This window comes from Pyricularia pennisetigena, chromosome 6 (genome assembly GCF_004337985.1).
Source record: "Pyricularia pennisetigena strain Br36 chromosome 6, whole genome shotgun sequence".
NCBI lineage: Eukaryota > Fungi > Ascomycota > Sordariomycetes > Magnaporthales > Pyriculariaceae > Pyricularia > Pyricularia pennisetigena.
The window spans coordinates 3,306,682-3,328,695 of NC_043744.1; the positions used below are offsets into that span (position 1 = coordinate 3,306,682).

Here is a 22,014-nt window from a genome sequence, read left to right on the forward strand (position 1 = left end):
ACCAGTTGGTTTCCCTCCTGAGTTATAGCTACAATTACTTGGAAGTTTCAGTCCTCGGTCGCGGTATATACCTGCAACATTGGACGGCCGGTTAGTAGCCAAGTAGATGGCATTTTTTAAACATGTCTCTCTGTTCACAAAAAGAGCATCCTCACCAAAAATTGCACAAGCTCAGAACTTTGGTTAATCGTCAAACTCATAACTTGGATTTCAGTCTCGTCTCGTGGTAGATCCCCCTAAAACGTAAACCTTTAGCGACAACTAGACCTTTTCCCAGTTTGAGCGCAATAGCCATTCCCGACACATCCTTCATAGTTGCAGATAAAACTAGTAAGATATGGCAGAAATCGCGACCAGCCACGCCCAAAACCTCATCGAAAATCATGGTTCGAAACGCCGTTGTTGACATTAATCGGCTTTAGTGACTGTGTTGATCGTTTCCGCTAAACTCACCGGCGCACGTCGAAACGGTCAAGGTTCATGACCTTGTCCCAAGCGGCCACAAAGTCCTTGGTGAACTTCTGCTGACCGTCAGCGCTACCGTAAACCTCGGCGAGGGCACGGAGCTCAGAATGCGAACCAAAAACGAGGTCCGCCCGAGTGCCAGTCATCTTCTTGCCAGACTTGCTGTTGGTGCCCTCAAAGACTTCGCCGTCGACAGACTTCCACGACGTGTAGGGGTCGAGAAGGTTGACAAAGAAGTCGTTGGTCAGCTTGCCCGGCTTGTCGGTCCAGACTCCGTGGCTGGAGCCGTCGTAGTTGGCCCCGAGGACACGAAGACCTCCCACAAGCACAGTCAGCTCCGGTGCAGTGAGGGTGAGCTGCTGCGCGCGGTCCACCATCATCTGTTCGGTTGAGACACGAGAAGTTCCCTTGCCGTAGTTGCGGAAAGCATCAGCTGCCGGCTCAAGGTGGGTGAAACTCTCAACATCCGTCTGCTCCTGAGTAGCATCACCACGGCCCGGGGTGAATGGAACAGGAACACCAGCAGCCTGCTCGAGGGCAGCGCATCCAGCAAGAACAATCAGGTCGGCAAGTGAGACCTTCTTGCCACTCTTTTCGAAGTCTGCCTTGACTCCCTCAAGAGCCTTAAGTACCTCGGCAAGCTGCGGCGGGTTGTTGACCTCCCACTTGTTCTGCGGCTCAAGTCGGATGCGCGCACCGTTGGCTCCACCACGCTTGTCACCTCCACGGAATGTCGAGGCAGAAGCCCATGCAGTCTGGATGAGCTTGGAAGGAGCAACACCAGTTGCCAGGATAGCCTTCTTCAGGCTGTCGGCGTCACTGCTGTCGATGATGGGGTGATCAGGAGTGGGGATGGGATCCTCCCAAAGGAGAACCTCCTTGGGGACCTCGGGACCCAACCAGCGGCTACGGGGGCCCATATCACGGTGCAGGAGCTTGAACCAAGCACGGGCGAAGGCGTCCTTGAACTGCTCTGGGTTCTCGAGGAAGCGGCGAGAGATCTTCTCGTACTCGGGATCAAAGCGCAGCGACAAATCGGTAGTCAACATCCTTGGCTTGTGCTTCTTGTTGGGGTCGAAAGCATCAGGAATAAACTCCTCGGCATCCTTGGCAACCCATTGGTTGGCACCAGCAGGGCTCTTGGTGAGCTCCCACTCGTATTTGAAGAGGTACTCGAGGTAGTTCATGGTGAATTTGACGGGCTCCTTGGTCCAGATGACCTCGAGACCACTGGTGATGGTGTCAGGGCCCTTGCCAGAACCGTGCTTGTTGGACCAACCAAGACCCTGGTTCTCGATAGAGGCGGCCTCGGGCTCGGGGCCGACGTTGTCAGAGGGTGCCGCACCGTGAGTCTTGCCCACAGTGTGGCCACCTGCAATCAGAGCGACGGTCTCTTCGTCGCTCATGGCCATGCGGCTGAAGGTAGTGCGGATATCCCGTGCGGCAGCAACCGGATCCGGGATTCCATCAGGGCCCTCTGGGTTGACGTAGATCAAGCCCATGTGGGCAGCTGCCAAAGGCTTCTCCAAGTCGCGTGTGTGAATGTCTTTGTGGCCCTTCTTGGACTCGGAGCCGTCGATGACGCCCGAGTCCTTGTGACCCTCGTTGCCCGAAGAGTATCGGACCTCGTTGCCCAACCAGGTTGTCTCACCACCCCAGTATGTGGATTCGTCAGCCTCCCAGGTATCGGGACGGCCACCGGCGAAGCCAAAAGTGTCGAACCCCATGTCCTCGAGTGCGACGTTTCCGGTGAGCAGCAAAAGGTCTGCCCACGAAATCTTGTTGCCGTACTTCTGCTTGATAGGCCACAACAGGCGGCGGGCCTTGTCGAGAGAGACGTTGTCGGGCCAGCTGTTAAGGGGGGCGAAGCGCTGCTGACCTTGACCACCGCCTCCGCGGCCATCAAAGACACGGTATGTACCAGCGCTGTGCCAGGCCATACGGACGAATAGACCACCATAGTGGCCAAAATCAGCAGGCCAGTACTCCTGAGAGTCGGTCATCAAGGCACGGAGGTCCTTCTTCAGGCCCTCATAGTCGAGGCTCTTGAACGCTTCGGCATAGTCGAAGTCGGGGTCGTATGGGTTTGTGGCTTGTGTGTGCTGGCGAAGGATGTTGAGCTTGAGGGCGTTGGGCCACCAGTCACGGTTGCTGGTGCCGCCACCAGCAACGTTGGCGGTGCGAATTGGACATTCACCCATGATTGCAGCTGTATGGGCTTGGGTATCTTCCTGCTTGGATTGATGGGATTGAGTTGATGTGGATGGTGATTTGTCGTCACTAGAAGACGCTGCTCTGAGAGAAGAGGAAGAAAAAAAAAGGAGATGCGAAGTAGAATCGAGTGGCCAAAAGTCTCGGGGTCGGGGCGTTGCTCTGGATGATATTGTAGCGCCAGCGGCAATAGCTCCAATACCCCGCGTCCCACGCTTGACAAACCGCTGCACTGAGCCCCGCATCTGCACCGGTCGACCCTGTCTAGCAGGGTGGGTTTCTAAACAGTAGTAAGGACCGTGGGTCCCGTCCAGAAGTCGTCGGATGTAATGTGGCAGCGTTAATTGGTTGATTGATCTGGATGCAATTCCGAGGTCGTTCCGTACCATGCCCGAAGTATGCGTGGTCCAAGAGATGCTGTGGTACTTTGAGGGTCGACGCGTCCAAACGGAGTTGGGCAGTCTTGGTCGAGCGGGCTGGGCGGGGTTTAAGCTTGCACTGTACAGTAGAAGAGCAGGCGAGCCTTTTGCCTTTTCTCCTCTCCTCATTATCTCCTTCTTCGTGCTTGGCGCAACACCTTGGCTCAGCTTTTTCCTCCATGTCAGTGCAAAGTATATTATAGTCATATGGGCAGATTAGATACCCTGAAGGTAGGGATCACCGCGGGGAACGCCGTGGAAGAAGGCCAAACATTGAGGGAACCATCTGCAAGCAAACGACGTCTGGGATTCGGCCTGGCACCTCCATCCATTCTGACACAATGCGATATCGAAGTAGGCTGTGCGTCACAGGTATATCTGGGATGAAACGATGGTCCTGGCAATATGGCATTTGTTGTGACCAGCTATCACCACACAGACGGTGCACCTAGACACAACTACTATGTAGGTAGGTTGCCTGGTAGGTTTAGGTAGTACCTTTGCAACCCTTGGTACCCAATCATGAATATGCGCAATCGTCAAATCAGCGGAAAGTCAACGCCCTCTGCCAGCACATTCACAAAGCACGCGATGCAGTTCGTATCATACCATGGTTGAGGAGCGGAGCCTCGATATGCGTCCAGGTGGCGACGTGAGCTCCAGTATTTGGAATTCCAGACACAATTAGAAGCTTGCACGACGTCGCGTTGCCGTTGGCAGGTCACTGTACGGTGCTAATGCGATTCGGCTTTTACTGTCCTTCCTCGAATACCTGGGTAGCTTACCAATGCAAGAGCGATTATGTGGCAGTTCTACCATCGATACTTTTCGTGGCGGTGGGGTCCGGCTACTAGTCGGTCTATATGACGTAATTGCCTATCGGCATTAGGTGCAGCTTCACAAATTTCCTTCATTCGGAAAGACTCAACGCCCCTCGCCCCCACGCTCACGATCCACGGCAGCCCAGAGCGGGTACTCGAGGTTCCTTCACAAGCTAGCTTCCATAGCTTACCTGTGGAGATTCTACGCAGTATAGCGTAGTGAGCTACGAGATGCTACCTCGTGGTAATGCAACATACCATACATGGTAGTTGATTTAGGTGGGTACCTGGTGGGTAGCTGTCGTTTGTCCGACAAGGAATTCCCGGCTCGGTCACTAACTACCACGGTGACGTTTGACTGAATTCTCGAATGAGGTGCTTCCTTTTACAGATTGACCAGTTTGGTATAATCTTGGCAACATACAACTGCAGAGTAGCTGGTTTTATTGTCAGAGAAGCCCCAAAGGCTATTAATAGCATTGGAAGTTATTGTACATCGTCACCATTCGCGCTTCTTATTCTTTTCAAAATATGAAGAGCTAATTTTAAATCTTTCAAGATATGGCAAACACAGTGCGTGGGATTAACTATCTTGCAAGAGAAACATCAAACTAGCATCCATAATACTAAATCGTTTCTCGTTATGCTGAAATCATTGCTAGTACTGAAGTAAAAGACACCAGGATACTCAATAAGTGAGACTTTGAAAACTTGCAAGCTATCAATGCGGCCAAGATGGTAATACTGATAACTTCTGAACTTCATCGTTTGGGTAACTACCTAGGGATTGCCTAGAAATCATTAGAAATACAAGGTGATTTTTACAAACAAGATGTATGAGCTAGCAGACTCCCGGCATCAAACTTTGTCGGCATTAGTTCCCGATTGTGATATTATTGGAATATTATCTAAATGAATTAAGAATCCTTTGCAACGAATCTACAAAGAAAGAGCAGGTTTCTCTACGTCGTCTGGGCGGAGAGGCGGCTGTTGTAAATACAATAGCCAAACAAAGTCTTGGTACAAATATTAATCTTTCTGTGTCCTTCGGGACCGGTCTGACAGGTATTGACTTTTCTTTGCCACTCTGTTGGGTATGTAGATACTTCGGCGAAAGCATTGGTTAAAAGGCGTAGGGATTGTTAGTGGCATTGCATAAACTTATTAGTTACACAGTCAGTATTATTGTTGTCTTGACATCCAAGGTGGTACTTTTCTCCAACTATAGCCTGCGGAGCAATTTAGTACGAGACTTCGCTCTAACATTGATGGTTTTGCGGTTCCTGTTTTTTTCCTTCTATTATCTGTATCGGGCATTTGAATTTGCTTCCCTCCAACAGGTGCGCACAGGCATGTTGTCACCCTAGATTTGGTCGGATATCCCGTCTAGAGCACACAGAAGGGCAGATGACACTTTACTAAGTTGCAAACTCGCGAAGCCGTCCACCGGAACGAAAGCATGAAGCTTGCTCGAAACACTGGCTGTGCAGGAATACCGGAGCAAGAAAGGCGACCGGCACTGAGTCTTGATTCGGAAGCGATAGACACGATACTGGGCAACAATGAGGGATTCTTGATTACCTGCTTTGATTTTGACCTCCAAAAACTACGACTATGCCTCAATTCATGCCCAAGAAGTCCTCACTCGTTTCCTCAATCTTGTGACCGTTTCCTGTCGTGTACTTGCCGACCACCAGTGGCCGCATGTAGGGCTACCTATGCTGTTCTGCATATGGGTTGATATAGTCAAGCGGTTTCCCTTGCCAGCGTAGTTTGGGTATCATTCTTCGTCTTGCTTTCATCCCCGCCTCGTTTTTGTGCAGAGTCACTTTTGTTGACGTGCCAATCGTAAATTCGTAATTCGTGACGGCAAGGCCTGCTCCCGGGATTGGGGCACTGAGAGGACCGCGCTCAATGGTGACCTATGAATGGCCTGACCTGTGCGAATCTTACCCTGTCAATTCCGACGTGGTTAAAATTGTGATGTTTTCCACCAGTGTTGACCTCGTTTTGTGCAGCTCGTACTTGTTGAATAGGGGCTGGTCGAGTGGATTATTGTGCGATGAAAATGCTTCGCCACCCTTCTCATGGCTATCAAAAGTTTGTTACAATAAATATATGGGTCAACGTGTAAATTGCTTTTATTGGCCGATTCTTCATGCGTCAACTCTGTCTAATTTTTGATTTTTGCGTCTAATTTTGTTAACCTAGTCAAAATTTCCGAACCCTTATAATGGAATGCTGGCCCCTGCTGTCGGTATGAAGCAACCTTTTGCCTCGTCCAGGGCGATCATTTGCCTGTGGCGCGTCAGATAAGCGCCAGCTGTCAAATGTACTTGTTCCTATTGGTGTATCGAAGAGGCGGCCATTGCTTAGTCAATTGCTTCCGACTTTGATCGTTGTTTTTGACTGGCAAAGCTCAGGAGCCGCCAATCGAATCGAAGAAATTCACGGAGTACACGTTGGGACTTTCACCCAAACAGTGGAATGGAGGACCCGAATGGGTTATATGGATGCACCACAAAGGGATCTAGAACATGTCCAACCCACAGGCTTAACAGGCTTGACAGGGTACCTGCGGGCGGGGACGCATTCCGTCCGTTCCCCCTGTCATTTTATTTATGCCAATCCCGGCACTTGGGAATGAACACATGGCAGTGCAACAAAGCTTATCAGTAAAAGTTGGAGAGTGAACCCTCGATGCAGCGCGTCTCTTCTTCATCGCGCCAATCTTCATCCCTTCAGGTACTCCATCAACCAAGAATAACGTCGTAGAGCTGGCTCATTAACAAGACAGGAGGTGGGCACCCGTGCCCAAACATCCCCCTCGGCGCTTACCTAGGTAATCTTCAATTCATTCGTTTTTTTTATCATCCATCGCCTTGCGCTCCAAGTTTTGGCCCTATTTTCTCACCACTCCCTCACCTCATTTCCCTTCCCACAACAAACCGTCAGATGGGTGGCTCGAACAGCGATGGCTCCCTCAGCAGGCTCCAACTTCAAGACCGCTGGACAGACATCTACCGTACCATAAAACCATATCTACCGCCAGTCAATTTTATCACCGTCCACCATGCGTACTTTGTCTTTGTCGGATTGATAATCTCTGCGATTTTCTTCGCATTGGCCGACAGAGAGGAGTTTAAAACGCTCAGCTTTGTTGACTCATGGTTCCTCATCATGTCTGCGTTCACTGGCAGCGGCCTGAACACTGTCAATCTGAGTGAGCTGGTCGTTGCCCAGCAGGCAATCTTGTTCGTCATGATGGTCATTGGCAGTCCCGTTCTGGTGTCTCTTTTCACCATTTGGTTCCGCGTCCGTATTTTCGAAAAGCGTTTCGACCGCATCGTCGAAGCCGAAAGGGAGCGTCGCCGACGCAAGCGCGCAACTGGTGCCATGCTTGGCATGGCTGGGGCCATGGCCGGCCTGCCAGTAATGTCGACTTTTGGAGCGGGTTCCCGTCCTCCCCCTCAATCTCCCCAGGAACGTGCCAAGAACGATGCCTTTGAGCTTTCAAAGCCCAAATCGCCAAGGCCAGGTGATAAAGACGGTTTCCAAGTCGAGTCGCCCAAGTTATCCCCAACGACAAACCCGACCGCGATGGCGATGCACCAGCAGTTGGCGGCACTGCAGAGCAACTTCCAGGAGGATGGCGCAGTTCCCTCGTCACCTGGTCCCAGGCCTGCGCCTTCGACCGGCCATAGCCATCGTCACCGACCGCCTATGTCTCCCCTCGCGCGCTCTGCTACTATTAGGGCTGGAACCACTGAGGCGACAGGAGAGACTGGTTTCGACTTTAGGACTTTTGTTCGCACACACAAACATTCCATCGGCCGCAACGGCCAGTTTTTCGATCTTGACGACGACGAGCGCGAGTATCTCGGAGGAGTCGAATACCGTGCCCTGAAGCTATTGTTCGTGATAGTTGCCATCTATTTCGTTGTTTTGCAGATCCTGGGAGCCATCACGCTGGGCGCCTGGCTTTCCGTCCACGGGCGAACAGCTACGGCGGTCAATTCTCAAGATCCATGGTGGTCCGGCATATTTCTAGCTATTTCCTCCTTCAACAATTGCGGGTTGACGTTGCTCGATGCTGGCCTAACCGCCTTTGTCGACGACGCATTTGTGCTTACCATTGTTACTTTACTCTCATTTGCCGGCAACGCCGCTTTTCCTGCCTTTATCCGAGGCACCATCTATCTGGGACGTCTCTTTTTTAAGCACATCATTGCCCGCCACGGCCCCGAGTCCGACGAGTACGGCGCTTGGGAAGAAGCTTTCGATTTTATTCTCAAATACCCGCGACGCCTCTTTATGCTCATGTTCCCCTCAAAGGCCAACCTTGCCTTTGTTTCTTTCTTTTCAACAGTTGTCATTGTCAACTGGATCGGGCTCCTTGTCCTAGGCTTAGGAAACTCGGTACTGGACGTCTTTCCGTTGGCCAAGCGCATCGGCGTGGCGCTCTTCCAGGCTACGACGACGCCCTCTGGTGGTTTCGCAGTCTTTTCGATATCTGGCCTGTGGTTCGACGCCCAGGTGCTTTTACTTATTGTCATGTATCTCGCAGCGTATCCCGAGATTATCGTGATGCGTAATTCTAATGTGGGTGTCGAGAATCGTCCTGCTTCACAAATAATCGACCATGAGCTAACCACTGTGCCGGGTACGATAGGTCTACGAAGAGCGGTCGCTCGGTTTATATTCTACTGCAGAGGCCGCGAAGCAGGAGGAAGAGGAAGACGCCGCTGACGAGGCTGCTGCGGCGGGGATGACGGACATCGTTCCACAGCTCTCGGCGAACTCTATGTCCCACGCCAGCGGCATTTCGGCGAAGCCCAAGATGACAACAACCACCATCAAAACGCTGGCGCACGTCGGCCGGCGCGGCACCGCGTTCGTAGGCAAGCAGTTGAAGCAGCGCATAAGCGACTTTCAGGGCGTAGGCATCGACAACGCCGCAGCACGCCGCCGCTCACAGGCTGCCGCGTCCCTTCCAGTCATCGTCGGGATCAAGCGGTCCAAAAGCATCCAATTTGAACCACCGCCGGCCGCTACGGCAGCATCCGACGGTAGCGTCAGCCTAATTTCGCAGCACCTCCGCGGACAACTGGCGCACGACGTATGGTCCATCGCGCTCGCGCTGTTTGTGATCACCATAATCGAAACCTCGCACTCAATACTTGACCCACGCACGTTCAGCGTGTTCAACTTTCTCTTCGAGATTGTTTCGGGCTACACAAACATTGGAATATCGGTTGGCCTGCCTGACCAAGCATACAGCTTCTCTGGCGGCTGGTATGCCGGCAGCAAGGTAGTAATGGTGCTTATGATGATCAGGGGACGGCACAGAGGCCTACCCGTTGCGCTGGACCATTCGGTCAAGCTCCCAGGCTGGGATGACGTGGCAAGGGAGGAACAGGACGCAGAAATCCGGAGGAGTCTCAGCATGGCTCGTGCCAGTATGGAAAATAATGGTCAACAAGTCGTTTATTAGACTAGTTACTAAAAATCTACATTCGATGTTTGAACCGCAATCATGTCCAGTACAAAAGAAAGCCGGGCTCAACCGGTTCCTGCTTGTCTGTGACGAGAGCAGACAAGTAGTAACATTGGCAATGATGGAACATTTGGCTTCACGTTGCTATTTCCGAAACCATAGTTTGAGTGCGGAAAACGAGAAGTTTTTTTTTTTTAACCTTTGCGGAGATAAGATGCAAGCTGGAAAAGAGAAGCACTTAGATGATGGGTAGCCCGGTAACTTCTCTCCCTCTCCCCCGCCTTCAGCGACGACGCCCCACTTCTATTTTCCCCAAAGCCCAAACACCTCAGTCTTGCCCGAATCCAACGGTACTTTTGCTCACCACAAGTTTTCCAATGTTGGAAATTGGTACATTTCCCATTATGTCAAAAACTGCCACAGTAGCTGCAAAGTCCTTCAGGATCCAGTTTCGGAGTTCGACCGCGAACAAAGAGTCGACACCATATGCAGACAGAGGCTTCTCGACCTGCACGTCGTCGGGGGAAATTGCCATGGAACGGCCGAGTTTCTGCTTGAGCCCCTCAACAACTACCCTGGCCCGATCTGTCGCGTCGGGAGTGGCTCTGAAAACGGCGCCAAGATCGCTTGCTGGAGATTGACCGACCGCCTGCTCAGCGTTCGTCTCGTTGCTGTGCAAAAAGGTCGAAAATAGAGGCCGGCTGAGCATCTCTGGCGGCTCTTTGCCTTGGTCCAAGAACTCATTTGGCGTGCGCAGCCCAAAAAGAACACGTGCGCCATCGCCAGAACGTTGAGATGATGATGCTGATGGGTCACAGCACAGAGTCAAAAGCGCAAGCAGCTCCTCCTCTTCGAGCTTGTGCATATCTTCAACCAACTTGAGGTGTCGTTGATAGCTTACTTCCTCGGACACGATGCCGACGTTTTTCATCCAGCCCACATCGATCGATATGTTGCCCCGCAATCCCAGTCTTTGGCGATGTTCGGCAAGCCAGTCTTGGGCAGCACACCCTGCTGCGTAGTTGGCCTGGCCTGGGCCGCCGATTGTACCTATAAGACTAGAGAGGAGGATAAAAAAGTCCAGATCCGGAGTGTTGAACCGGCGATGCAAGTTCCAGGATGTCTCTACTTTGGACCGCATGGTGAGCTCCCACTGGGCATGGCTCATGTTGGCAAACACGGAATCTTGCAGCACCATTGCAGCGTTGATGCAGCCTTTGACGGGGGGCATCCCGAGCCTATCGTGGCAGTCATTGAGTGTGGCGGCTAGAGATGCTTCATCTGCCACGTCACATCTGGGGGCTTCAATGTTGATACCGCGGCTGCGTAGCTCCTCCAACAGCTCGGATACTTTCGATCCTGCCTCACCTGAACCTGATCGAGACGGGAGGATAATGTGTCGAGCTCCACGGCTAGCGAAAAACCTGGCAAGTGATCGGCCGAGCCCACCAGTTCCTCCGGCAATCAAATAAGTGGCATTCGAGTCGAATCTCCAGTCTCGGCTCTCAGTGATCATCTGTGGCACGACATCATTTCGATCGAGCGTGATCAAGCAGCGACCAATGTTCTTGCCACTTTGAAGCTGCCTGAAGCCGAGCTCTATGTCCGAGGCTGGGAAAGTATTGAGGACGGGTCCAGGTTGACGTATCTTGCCGTCGACCAGGAGTTGAACAATATCGCGAAGTAGGCGCGATGTTAGCTCAAGGTTGTTCAAAACAACGTCTTGCAGATCCAACGCAAAGTAACTACGGTTGTTCAGAAAACCACCCATCGGAAGGGCTGCGTTGGCGTGTTGGTCGGCTTCGCCAATGTCAATGAAACGACCAAAGGGGGCCAGAAGAGCCCAAGAAGCACGAAGCGCGTCCCCAGAGAGGGAGCTGAACACAACGTCGACGCCTCGTCCGTCTGTCATCCGCTTGACTCCTTCGGCAAAGGAGGTATCACGACTGAAGAAAATGTGGTCTTCCGGGATCCCCATATTTTTGACGAGGAAGTTGCGCTTGCTGTCGTCGGAGCAAGTTGCAAACACTTCAGCGCCAAGCATCTGCGCAATCCACACAGCCATCTGTCCCGAGCTGCCAGCCGCAGAATGAATGAGAATCCTTTCGCCTCTGCTCAGGCGAGCTCGGTCCATCAAGCCAAAGTACGCCGTCATTCCTGGGATGAGGACTGAAGCGACAGTCTCAAATGACATGGTATCTGGTATCTTGCACACAGCTCGCTGTGAGGAGCGAGGGAAGGCCCTCATGCAGTTTGGCGATACCATGGCCACCCTGTCTCCAGGCTGGATATTCTGACAATGCGGTCCGACCCTTGTGACGACACCTGCGCAATCAATACCCAGGTTATTGTCACTGTCAATTTTGCCTAGCGCCACGAGAACGTCACGGAAGTTGATGGCCCATGATCGAGCTTCGATCTCGACTTCGTCGGCTTCGACCGGCCTATCATGGTCTTGGTCCTCGACGAAAGCCAAAGACTCCAAAGTTTTATCTGCACCCACACAGAGCTTGACCGGACCCTTGGAGAGCCATGGTGCTTTGTGGAGCTGTGGCCGCAACAACGACACGAGCTGCCTGTTGTGCTTTGTATCCTCGACGACACGTCCGGTGATGATACGGCTGTCGCGGTAAAGGTATTCACGCTCCGGACTTGCGGATGGGCCGAAGGCTGCATCAAAAACCTTAGCTACGCACCTTGCATGCGTGCTGATGTCTTGACCAGACAGGCTGGACTCAATAAGCAAGCTGACAAGATTTTTCCCTGGCTCCTCCGTGCGGACGGTCCGCATCCAACCCAGATTAGCGCTGCCCTTTGCGCTTTCATCATCCGACGGGCTGACTAGAGTGACCCAGAGGACGTTTTTCGTGCGACTGATCAAGTCTTGAACGGCGTGAAACTCGGCAGGTGACGGACTCGCCAAGACCGGACGCCACATATCTATCATTGATATGAGGACATCATCCTCGCCAATTCTTATCCCAGCCGCTGTTTTAAGGTCCAAAATTCGGAAATCATGCCCTTGCGAGAACTGATCCTGGACCAGATCAGCCGCTTGAATTTGGGGCTGCTCGTTAATGTCTCCCACCAAAAGCAGCAGCTTGGACGCAGGTCTCTGGCCACGCAGGCTATTCTCCATGGTCGCGCGAGAGACTATGACGCTGAACAAGTGAAGTTCATCACTACGATAGTCTCGAAGACTTAGCTGTGTCCCGGAAAATCCCGTCTCTGTAAAAACCCAGTCCCACTTTGACTCGGGTATTGCAGCTGACAGACCACGCCATTCTTCCCTCTCTCCCCACCAACCAGGGACCAATCCCGTCGAACAGTTGGTTATAACATCGTGCGGGGCTATCGTCTCGAGGGCCAAAAGAAGGCCTCCTGGCTTGAGCAATTTCCGAACGTTGCGCATGGTCTCGAGAAGATCCTCTGTCGCATGGAGGACAGATCCAGCAATTACCATATCGTATGAGCCTTCCTCATAGCCCTCCTTTTCGGGACTGTTCTTCATGTTGAACGTCTTGAACTCCATCCTCTCCCGAAGACGTCCTCCAGCGGCTCCCCAGCGTGCTTCTGCAGCCTCAAAGAAGGCAGGAGAAACGTCGGTGTAGGTGTATGATTGGAATCTCTGCGTGCCAGTTTCGGCCTCGAGCGCTGCCAGGATTGGCAGTATTGTTCCAGTGAAACCACCCGTTCCAGAGCCAACTTCGATGATCCGCATGTTTGGGTTCTCATGGGCGGCAAGATGGAGGAACTTCAGCAGACGATGATCGCAAACCTGAGCGAACATATCGGCGTAGAATGACCCGGCTGTATCGGATCCAAACATGATTTGCAAAGGATCTACAGCGCCAGTCACGATTGACTGGAGCTGGCGCATAAGGGCGGCGTGGAGTTGCCAGGCAGGTCGCATAAGCTCAAGTTCTCGCAGTTCCACATCGAGCTCTTCTTTGCTCAATCCCCTGGGCTTGACTTCGGTCTCTCTAAGATGCTGCCTCATCCACGTCAAGTGCCTCTGCATGGATTCTGGTACACTCTGGTTGCTGGAGTCTAAATCGTGGACAGTGATAACCATAGCTTCAGTCATGACAAGCCGGAGCTTGTCGAACTGTGCAACCAACGTTTCTTCGTCCTTGTCTGGAAAACTGTCGGCTTCGCACTCGATCGCCAGCTGCTCTGCGCTGAGTAGGCTCATTTGTGGTTTCCACTCGATCCGGTGAAGCAGTTTCCGGTCGACATCGTGACTAGGGGAACCAGTGCTCACAGCTGCCATAATCATGTTTTCCATGCTGCACAGTATAGTGTCATCGTCCGAAACTGCATACACGCGGCCTTTGACCCGAGGCCGCCCGCATTCTTCTGGCGAGCAGGCAGCATAAAACCTTACGGAAGTTGTTGCAGGGGCCTGCCATTTGTGCGAAGCAGCGAAATAGGCGTTGGTCAGCTTGAACGGAACGTTTGTACTTGCGGAAGACAGTGAAAGTCCCTTGGTGGTGCTGATACGCAACACCTGAAACGCGGCATCAAGAACCGCCGGGTGAACAATGCTGGCTGTCTTGTATCGACCTCCAAGATGGCCACGTTCGAGATCGATGCGGCCTATGGTGTCCCCAGATCCATCCCACCGAATTTCATCGAGATGACTGAACCAGTCTTTCCACTCGATGCCAAACTCTGCGGCGTCATCATAAAAGACCTGCGGGCTGATTGGTCGTCTGCAAGACTTGTCCGCGCGCTTGAACTCACCCGCAAGACGAGCATGAGCGAATTTCCACTCGTCTGTCTGAGCCGGCGACGCTCCATCATACCGAACCGAGAGCCTTGCGCGGAAGCAATCGGTCCATTGATCATCCAGATAAGCAAAAATGACCACCTCTGACTGGGCCGCCGCGTTGATCTCGTTGGTAGCAGATTTGATAGGCCGAAGGCGGACCATCACCTCAGTCCGCTCTTCCCACCTCTGTCGAATAATGAGAGGAGCAATGAACTCGGCCTCGTGCACCTCATAACCAAGCACTTGTCCATTTGGTATAGCCATCTCTTGGACCGCCTCAATAGCCATAATCAACATGGCCGCACCCGGAAGTATCACAGTCCCGCTGACTACGTGATCACCTACCCATGGTGCTGATTCGACACTCCAGAAGCTGCGCCAGCGCGGCTCGAGAGGGTTCCAGTCGTAAAATCGTGCACCGAGAAAGTCACCCGATGTTGTTGGCTGACGAAGGCGAAAATTGCGGCTGAGGCGGGACTCTGTCCAATACTTCTTGCTGCGATCAAAGGGATACCCGGGTAGATCAACCAGAGGTACTATATCAACACCGGAGTGGGCGTTGGCGGCTGGAATATCCACGCTGTATCCGGTACAGAAAAGATGACCCACAAGGTCTAGGGCTGCCTCGACGGCGGAACGGTTTCTGTGCAAGACACAGGCGTAGCGGATTTTCCTCTGTGATTTCTTGATAGCGGTCTTCAAGGTGTCCAGTACTGGGCGACGCAAGGCAGGGTGTGGCCCAACCTCGATAAGATCGGTAATAATACCAACTTGGTCCTTCAGGGCCGAGGTCAGGGTCCGAACGGCGTCAGAGAACTGTACGGGGGAGACCATGTTGTCGATCCAATACTGAGGCTTTGCTAGCTCGCTCGGATCGATGGTTTTGCCCGTGACAGACGACACCATAGGAATCCTCTTCGCTCCCTCTTGATTTGCAGAGCCTCGAAGCACACCCATCTGGATCAAGTAATCGCCCGATATTTGATTCATGTGTGCGGAATGGTAAGCAACACCCGTATTTAGCTTTTGTGCAAAGATGCCATCTTTATCCAGGCAGCTCTTGACTGCGTCTATAGTTGCTTCGTCACCTGCTAATGTCACGTTCCCAGGGCTGTTTATGCAAGCTATACTGATGCTGCTGTCCCGGTCAAGGTTCCTGTCGGCCAGATAACTCGGTATGTCTGCTTCGGGTAGGTTGACAGACATCATGGCACCGGGGGTCTGAGAAACCTGCAGCTGCTGTTTGAGACAGTCCGCGAGCTGGCCCCGCAAAAAGGAAACTTTGCACGCCGACTCGAGCGAGAGTGCCCCCGCCGCATAGGCAGCTGCGATCTCGCCCGAAGAATGGCCCACGACGGCCTTGGGTACGATTCCGAAAGCCCTCAGCAGATCGACCAGCGCGATTTGCAGGGCCGTCGTCAAGGGCTGGCTGTATGCGGGCATGTTTATGGTCATGTCATTGCTAAGTTCGTCAAACAATGACCATTTGCAACCCAGCCTGTGGTATACATGGTCAATCCGCTGCAGGGTTTGCTCGAACACTGGATATTGCAGGAGACCGCGACCCATACCGGCATACTGCGCGCCTTGGCCGGTGAAAATGAAAGCGATGCCGAGTTCCCAGGTTCCCGTGCTCCTTGTTGCTTGGCAAGATGACGCGAGGATGGACTGACGCGCGGCGCCGGCCGATGTCGACGTTGCCGTGGCGAACTGTCGCCAAAGCATGAGGCTACGGCGAGTCGCGAGCGTGTAGGCAAGCCTATCCAGCTTTTGGCTGTTGCCGGCGATCTTTTCTTTGTGAAAGTTCTCCAACTGCTTGCCCATGCGACCGAGAGCCTGTTGATCTGCAGCGGACCAAACGAGGATGCGGAGATTTTCGTGCTGATTTACGTTTCTGTTCGTGGCTGCGTCATCTTGGTGTTTTCCTGTCCCGTTTGTTGCCGTTCCATTCGTCCCATTCGTCTCATTTACTTTGCCGCTGTCACATGACAAGCTATGCTCGTGGGGGCTGCCATTGTTATTGACGTTTGGCCTTTGCTCCAACCCATTCTGCTCGGGCACTGTCCCATTCAGCCTGGACTTGCTCCTCTTGAGCTCTTCTTCAGGAGCGCCGCTCGGTTGCCCATCAAAGTTTGGTGATCTAACAGTATTATGGTGACCTTTCAATCCCGCTTCCTCGAGATAATGCAAGGCGTCGTCAACAATGACATGGGAATTTGTTCCTCCAAATCCGAAGGAGTTGACCGAGGCTCGACGCAAGCCTTCGCACGGCCACGGTATAGCAGCTGTTGGAATCTCAATTTTATGTTTTTCAGTCTCCAGTCTTGGGTTGACCTTCTCAAAGTTTGCCTGCGGTGGAATGATGCCACTCTCAAGTGCCAAGATGGTCTTGACCAGCCCAGCCAGTCCTGCAGATGCCTCGAGGTGGCCGACATTGCTCTTGACAGAGCCAACGAACAGGGGCGCCTCTGGTGAGCGCGAAGGGGCAAACACCCGACCAATGGCCGCCATCTCGATGGGATCTCCTACTGGAGTTCCAGTGCCATGGGCCTCAAAGAAACGGGTCCTATCCAGGGGCAGATTGGCCTTTTCGTAAACTCGACGAATCAAGTCGGCCTGGGAATCAGAACTTGGTTGCGTCAAACCAGGGGTGCGTCCGTCCTGATTAGAAGCGGAAGCTCTTATGACTGCGCGTATCACATTGCCGTCCCGTATGGCATCTGCTAGTGGCTTGATGACCATGGCAATGATGCCCTCGCCTCTGGCATAGCCATTCGCCCGGTGGTCGAAGCTGAAGCATTTGCTACTTGGGGAGAGGAAGCCTTGGGCAGACAGCATCTGGTAGCTGTTGGGCACCAGTATGAGGTTGCCACCCGTGACGAGGGCTGTTTTGGCATCGCCGCTTAATATGGACTGGCAGGCCATGTCGACGGCGCAGAGACTGCTGGAGCAGGCGGAATCGACATGGATGCTGGGCCCGCGCAAGTCAAAGTACCAGCTCACTCGGTTGGGGATGATGGACGCAAAGGTCCCTGTTGTGGCCATCTGGTGGTGGTCCTCTGGGTCCATGGACGCCATACGGCTGTAGTCGTCCGACATGGAGGCCGAGTACACTGCCGTGTTGGACTGCTTCAGGTCCTCGATCGGGATTCCGGCTGACGGTGACCACGGTCAGTACCGAGCTTCATGTTCTCCATCCGTGTTCAAAGCTCGACTGTCTTTAACTGACCATTTTCAAAAGCCCGATATGAAGCCTCAAGGGTCCATCTCTGGAGTGGGTCCATGGACGCCGCCTCTTTGGCCGTGACGGAGAAAAATGGGGCATCGAAGACGGCCGGGTCTTCGGTGATGAAGTGACCTCCTCGACATTGGACCTTTCAGGCGCCGGGCAAGTTAACTCTACCTTCCGCCCAAGCATACATACTTCAAAGTTGCATGGCTGAGTTACTGACCTTGTTGTACTGGCTTGACCTCACAGCGCCAACACTGATACGATCATCAGGCCAGTCGGTTGAAAGATTGGCCCGGGTCTTGAGAACGTCCCAGAAGTTGTCAACGTCGTCCACGCCTTGTGGTAGCTTGAAGCTGAACCCGACTACGGCGATGGGGTCTGGCGTTGTGGAGTTCATTTTTTTATGGCGAGAAACAGCTTTTTGTCGGCTTGCTCACAAATACAGTAAGGGGAAAATAAGGCCTTTGCTACCATCGAAGGAGGGCTTCCCAACGGTCAGTTTATATTCATTCCTTTCCGATACCAAGGAACGTCCTTGAAGAGACTTATGTCCGATCCACACTCGATGAGCTTTCCAAGATCTCGGGACAACCTTCCGTACCGCTGGGTCTCTGCATCAACAAAAGAGTCATTTACGTCTACAACCGGGCCAGCTACCTGGGAGCCCTCGCCAAACTGGCGGATGCAAACCAAAACTCAAAATCCACCCTGCTTTACCCGTCCGTACCTTGACGCCTATGCCTACTGTACCTCGGAGCCGCGGCTGACTTGCAGCGACTGGGGAGAGAAGGTGCCAGCCAGTCGAGGAGCGCGTATCTGCCGCCAGGCGGAGTAGCTGACTGACGCTAGTAGCCCATCGAGAGGGTCTAGAATTACAATAGTTCCTGAGCCTGGGGTGGCGAAACGGGGAGAACACAGCTGCAGAATAAGCAGCAGCGGCCCCTTTCTTCTGCGGGCAGGGTCTCTGTTGCATATTCAAAGGATTACTGATCAGGCAGGTGTTGTTGTAACAGGGCCCCAGAAGGACGTGAGGTGTGCTCGTCAGGCACTTGAAATGTAGGTGGCCAGGAGGCATGTTCTGTTTCGGCTTCTCGGGAGTCTCGACCACGACCGCTTGGTAACCACATAGGTTGTCCGGCAGTCCGAATTGAGTAGGACCGGCATCAGCGGAAAATAAAACCGCGACTATCTTATCTATTGCCTGGATACTGACCGTCTTCTTTAGCTATGCTCAGTAATTAACTCTCATGAGTACCTTGGTTTTGCCAAGATTTATTTGGTTAATGGCACGAAATATATTTGGCTTTCAGAGCTGGTCTGATCGACGTCTTCGGTTCCCCATTTGATGTCAGGCGAGCGCCGTTGCGGGGCATATCTGACCCTTTCATCGTTGCTGGGCACTGAAAAAAGGGCAATGATATACATACATTCACCGGCAGAACTGGTCTTCACCTTGTTTTCCCTGACTGATTCTCTTGTAGCCCAGATGCTTAGTATGTCCGATTTGGGTCTATGGACATGTACATGTTTTCTCGGTAAACCATAAAATGCCCATCTGTGCTCTAATATAGTACAAGTTACAGCAATTAAGCTTCGCTGTTTGTTCAAACAGAACCGTTTTTTTTCCCCCCATGAATGCCCATGGCTCTTCCCTAGCTTCTGTATCTGCCGGTTCAAAAGACCCCGTTTGTGAGGCATCGGGGGGGCACGCTTCAAGCTTGGCATGGAGCGCGGGATGTGGGGAGATTTTCAAGAGAAGTTTTTTTTTTTCTTTCCTTTTCTCCTTTTCTTACAAATATTTTCGTAAAAAGGAAGCGAGCCAGGAATGATCACACGGATCCCCGTTTGCCCTGCATAACCGCATCAAAATATATAGTAAGACTCTCAGCGAGGTGGTAATGGTTTGTTTTTCACAGTATATAATCGCTGATGTAACCTCGGCGACCACAACGGATTTTTAGGGGTCTCGCCATGTCACAGTACGCGACATGGATGGATGATATGATGGGTCTTGGTCTTGGGCAGAGCAGGGCAGGACAGGACAGGATAGGACTCCATTACGGTATGTGGAGCCGGCATTAAAGTTTTTCTGTGAATGGGGTACTGTACGGTGCGCTCGCTTAACCGATTTACTTACTTGTTTATTTTTTTTTCTCCGTGTCTTTATGCGCTATGCTGTGATCATCTTCTTGTCGTCTTGGTCTGTCTGGCGGGACGGAACGAGGCGGGAGGGGCTGCGACTCCTTTGGCCCGGGCGGCTGTGTGGCCCCGGCTGGGCTAATGAAATAGGGCGAGGAGCTGGCCCCGAGGGGGGTGTGCTTGCTCAGCTTGTGCCGGGGGGAGAGCAGTTTGGGAGAATCTGTTAAAAGTAAGATAGCTTTGTTATTCAATTTTCAATTTTTGTATTATTCCCCAAATTTGACTTTACTGTTTGTTTACTTTGCTTTCTCCCCTCCCTAGGCCCTGCAGGTCTCGGCCGAGAAACCAATTGGTCTGTCTCCGAGGTGACCAAATTGGAAATATATTTGCTTTTTTTTTTTTTGTTCTGTGGAGCAAATCGTTTATATTTCCCTGCCTGCCATGAGTAAAATTTGCTCACAAAGGTTGTCGCTGCCAACTCTTTTGCGTGATTGGTGCACTGGGCAAGGGGTTCAGCAATCCGTATACTGCGGCACGTAGGGGACCTGAATCGTACACTCCCACTTTTATTATTGGTTTCCCCGCCAGGCCCGCCTATTCCTTTTTCCTCAGCTTCAAGTAAGTCGGCTGGTGCTTCGTGGTGATACACCGGGCCAGCACTCTGGTCGCTTTTTCGTTTGCGTTCAATTCGCAGACAGTTTCGGCTTTGTATATTTGATTATATTGATTTATTTATTCACTTTTTTCTCCGAATGTCAATCTCCTAGATACTGCCTTTAAGCTAGCTCGGCATAAGCCCGGCGCCCATTACGTGGCCAGCACTCTAATTCGCAAGCAGTCAGTCACAGGAGCTTTCCCACTAGTTTGTAGCATGAATAACTACTAGTAATAGTCATCTAACCCTGGTGGGGTATCGTGAGGATGGCATCTTTCTTGCAAAAAACAAAAAAAAAAAGTCCAGCTGTGACCAGACGATGTACCTTGGACCATGTTGCACCCTGGGTTGGGCTGAACTCTCAACTGCGATACTGTGCTCCGTGGACTGTGAGCGGGCGGTAATTACTGAAAGGGAACGTCTGTCTTGTCATGGCACGGTTTTCCGCAATAGGCAATAGTATTTTGCGGTCTGGTCTAATTTATATTTTGTTTTGATGGGTATGCAGGGGAGCCATCTCGCGGTCTAACCGAGCTCCTCCCACCCTCGGCGTGCTCAGGTCTTTGGAATGTCTCGAGGGTACGTACTGTGGTTGGTCTGCGGCTGGCGAGCAGTAGCTGCAGGACCCTGATCTTCGGCTGCTCGGATGGGATGAGACTTTTGTTTCTCGAGAGATCAATCCCCCTGTATACTTACTTTACATGCTACCCAGTCTTGAGATCGCTGGTGGCCAAATATCCAGGTTTTTCATCAGACGGGACGGAGAGGCAGGCAAGGCACAGGGGTGGCCAGGACGCGGGAGAACCAAAGGGAAGCTCTCCTGCGAAGGACGAACCGACCGGGACCAGGGGGCTGGCCATTATTTGGCCCTTGATTGTTCGGCTTCCCACCTTGGTTGTCTTTCTCTCTCTCTCCCTCTCTCCCTCTCTCTCTCTCTTTCTCTCTCTTTGGTGTGAGCGCACGGCGTTGCATTTAGCTTATAGCCGTACCAGTACAGCAATGCTAATAACACAGGGATCATGACATGTAGGCCTGTCACCTCGTAGCATTGCCCTCTCGTCGGGTGGGCAGACTGCGTGGGATGGGATGGCGCAGGAAGTGAGCTGATTGTGCGACACATTCTCTCTTCACCACACAAGCTACCTGCAAAGCGATTAGTCCCTGCAACAATATCTTGAACTTTTGCAACTACTGTAGTGTATACAGAGAAAACTTTAACGTTGGATTTTGCTGAGCATGACTTTTGCATAGTTAGCTTGAGCGGACCCCTCCTTGGGTCGAGGCTTTAACATAGTATCACCAAAACTCTACATAGTTCTAGGCCTTGGATCATCTTATATGCGGAGTTCATGACTCTGCTTGGTTCAACTTGTCCGCGATCCTCATTATGCTAATCACTTCCTTACCAGTCGATCGGCTCATCCAAGGCCAGAATCACTGGCCCAGGGCCAACCTCAACGGCGGAACACGGTTGCGAAATCAAGTTTAACCTGTTGCATGGGTTTTCCCCTTGGCAGTATGGTATTTGAGTTTTTGATTCTACGATATTCCTGCTACAAATTGCAGGTTTCTTGGCTATATATATATATATAGGTACATCATCGCTCCGTCATACTCTTCTCCAAAGACGAAAAATAAAATCATACAACATAAATACTGCGCAGATTTACGATCCATGATACCGGAAGGACAAGAAATGTCACACAGCTGTCAACCGCCGAGACGGGATTGATATCTAGAAACAAGGTCGAACTCGACATCGTATCAGTCGAATGCTACCCCTCTGGAGACCGACCCAAAA

The 22,014-nt window shown here is 52.2% G+C and overlaps 3 protein-coding genes across 3 annotated transcripts; 1 reads left to right on the top strand and 2 right to left on the bottom strand.

The window, feature by feature from the left end:
* Positions 1-196: 196 nt before the first annotated feature.
* PpBr36_04784 (uncharacterized protein) lies at positions 197-2,921 on the bottom strand (the record flags this gene model as incomplete). Its single annotated transcript, XM_029891943.1, has 2 exons — positions 197-236; positions 454-2,921. The coding sequence occupies 2 exons, from the start codon at positions 2,919-2,921 to the stop codon at positions 197-199; spliced, it is 2,508 nt and encodes an 835-aa protein (XP_029748969.1).
* Positions 2,922-6,871: 3,950 nt separating this feature from the next.
* Positions 6,872-9,410, top strand: PpBr36_04785 (uncharacterized protein; the record flags this gene model as incomplete). Its single annotated transcript, XM_029891944.1, has 2 exons — positions 6,872-8,518; positions 8,589-9,410. 2 exons carry the CDS (start codon positions 6,872-6,874, stop codon positions 9,408-9,410), a joined length of 2,469 nt encoding a protein of 822 aa, XP_029748968.1.
* A 331-nt stretch (positions 9,411-9,741) lies between these two features.
* PpBr36_04786 (uncharacterized protein) lies at positions 9,742-17,816 on the bottom strand (the record flags this gene model as incomplete). Its single annotated transcript, XM_029891945.1, has 3 exons — positions 9,742-17,342; positions 17,417-17,561; positions 17,640-17,816. 3 exons carry the CDS (start codon positions 17,814-17,816, stop codon positions 9,742-9,744), a joined length of 7,923 nt encoding a protein of 2,640 aa, XP_029748971.1.
* Positions 17,817-22,014: the final 4,198 nt, after the last annotated feature.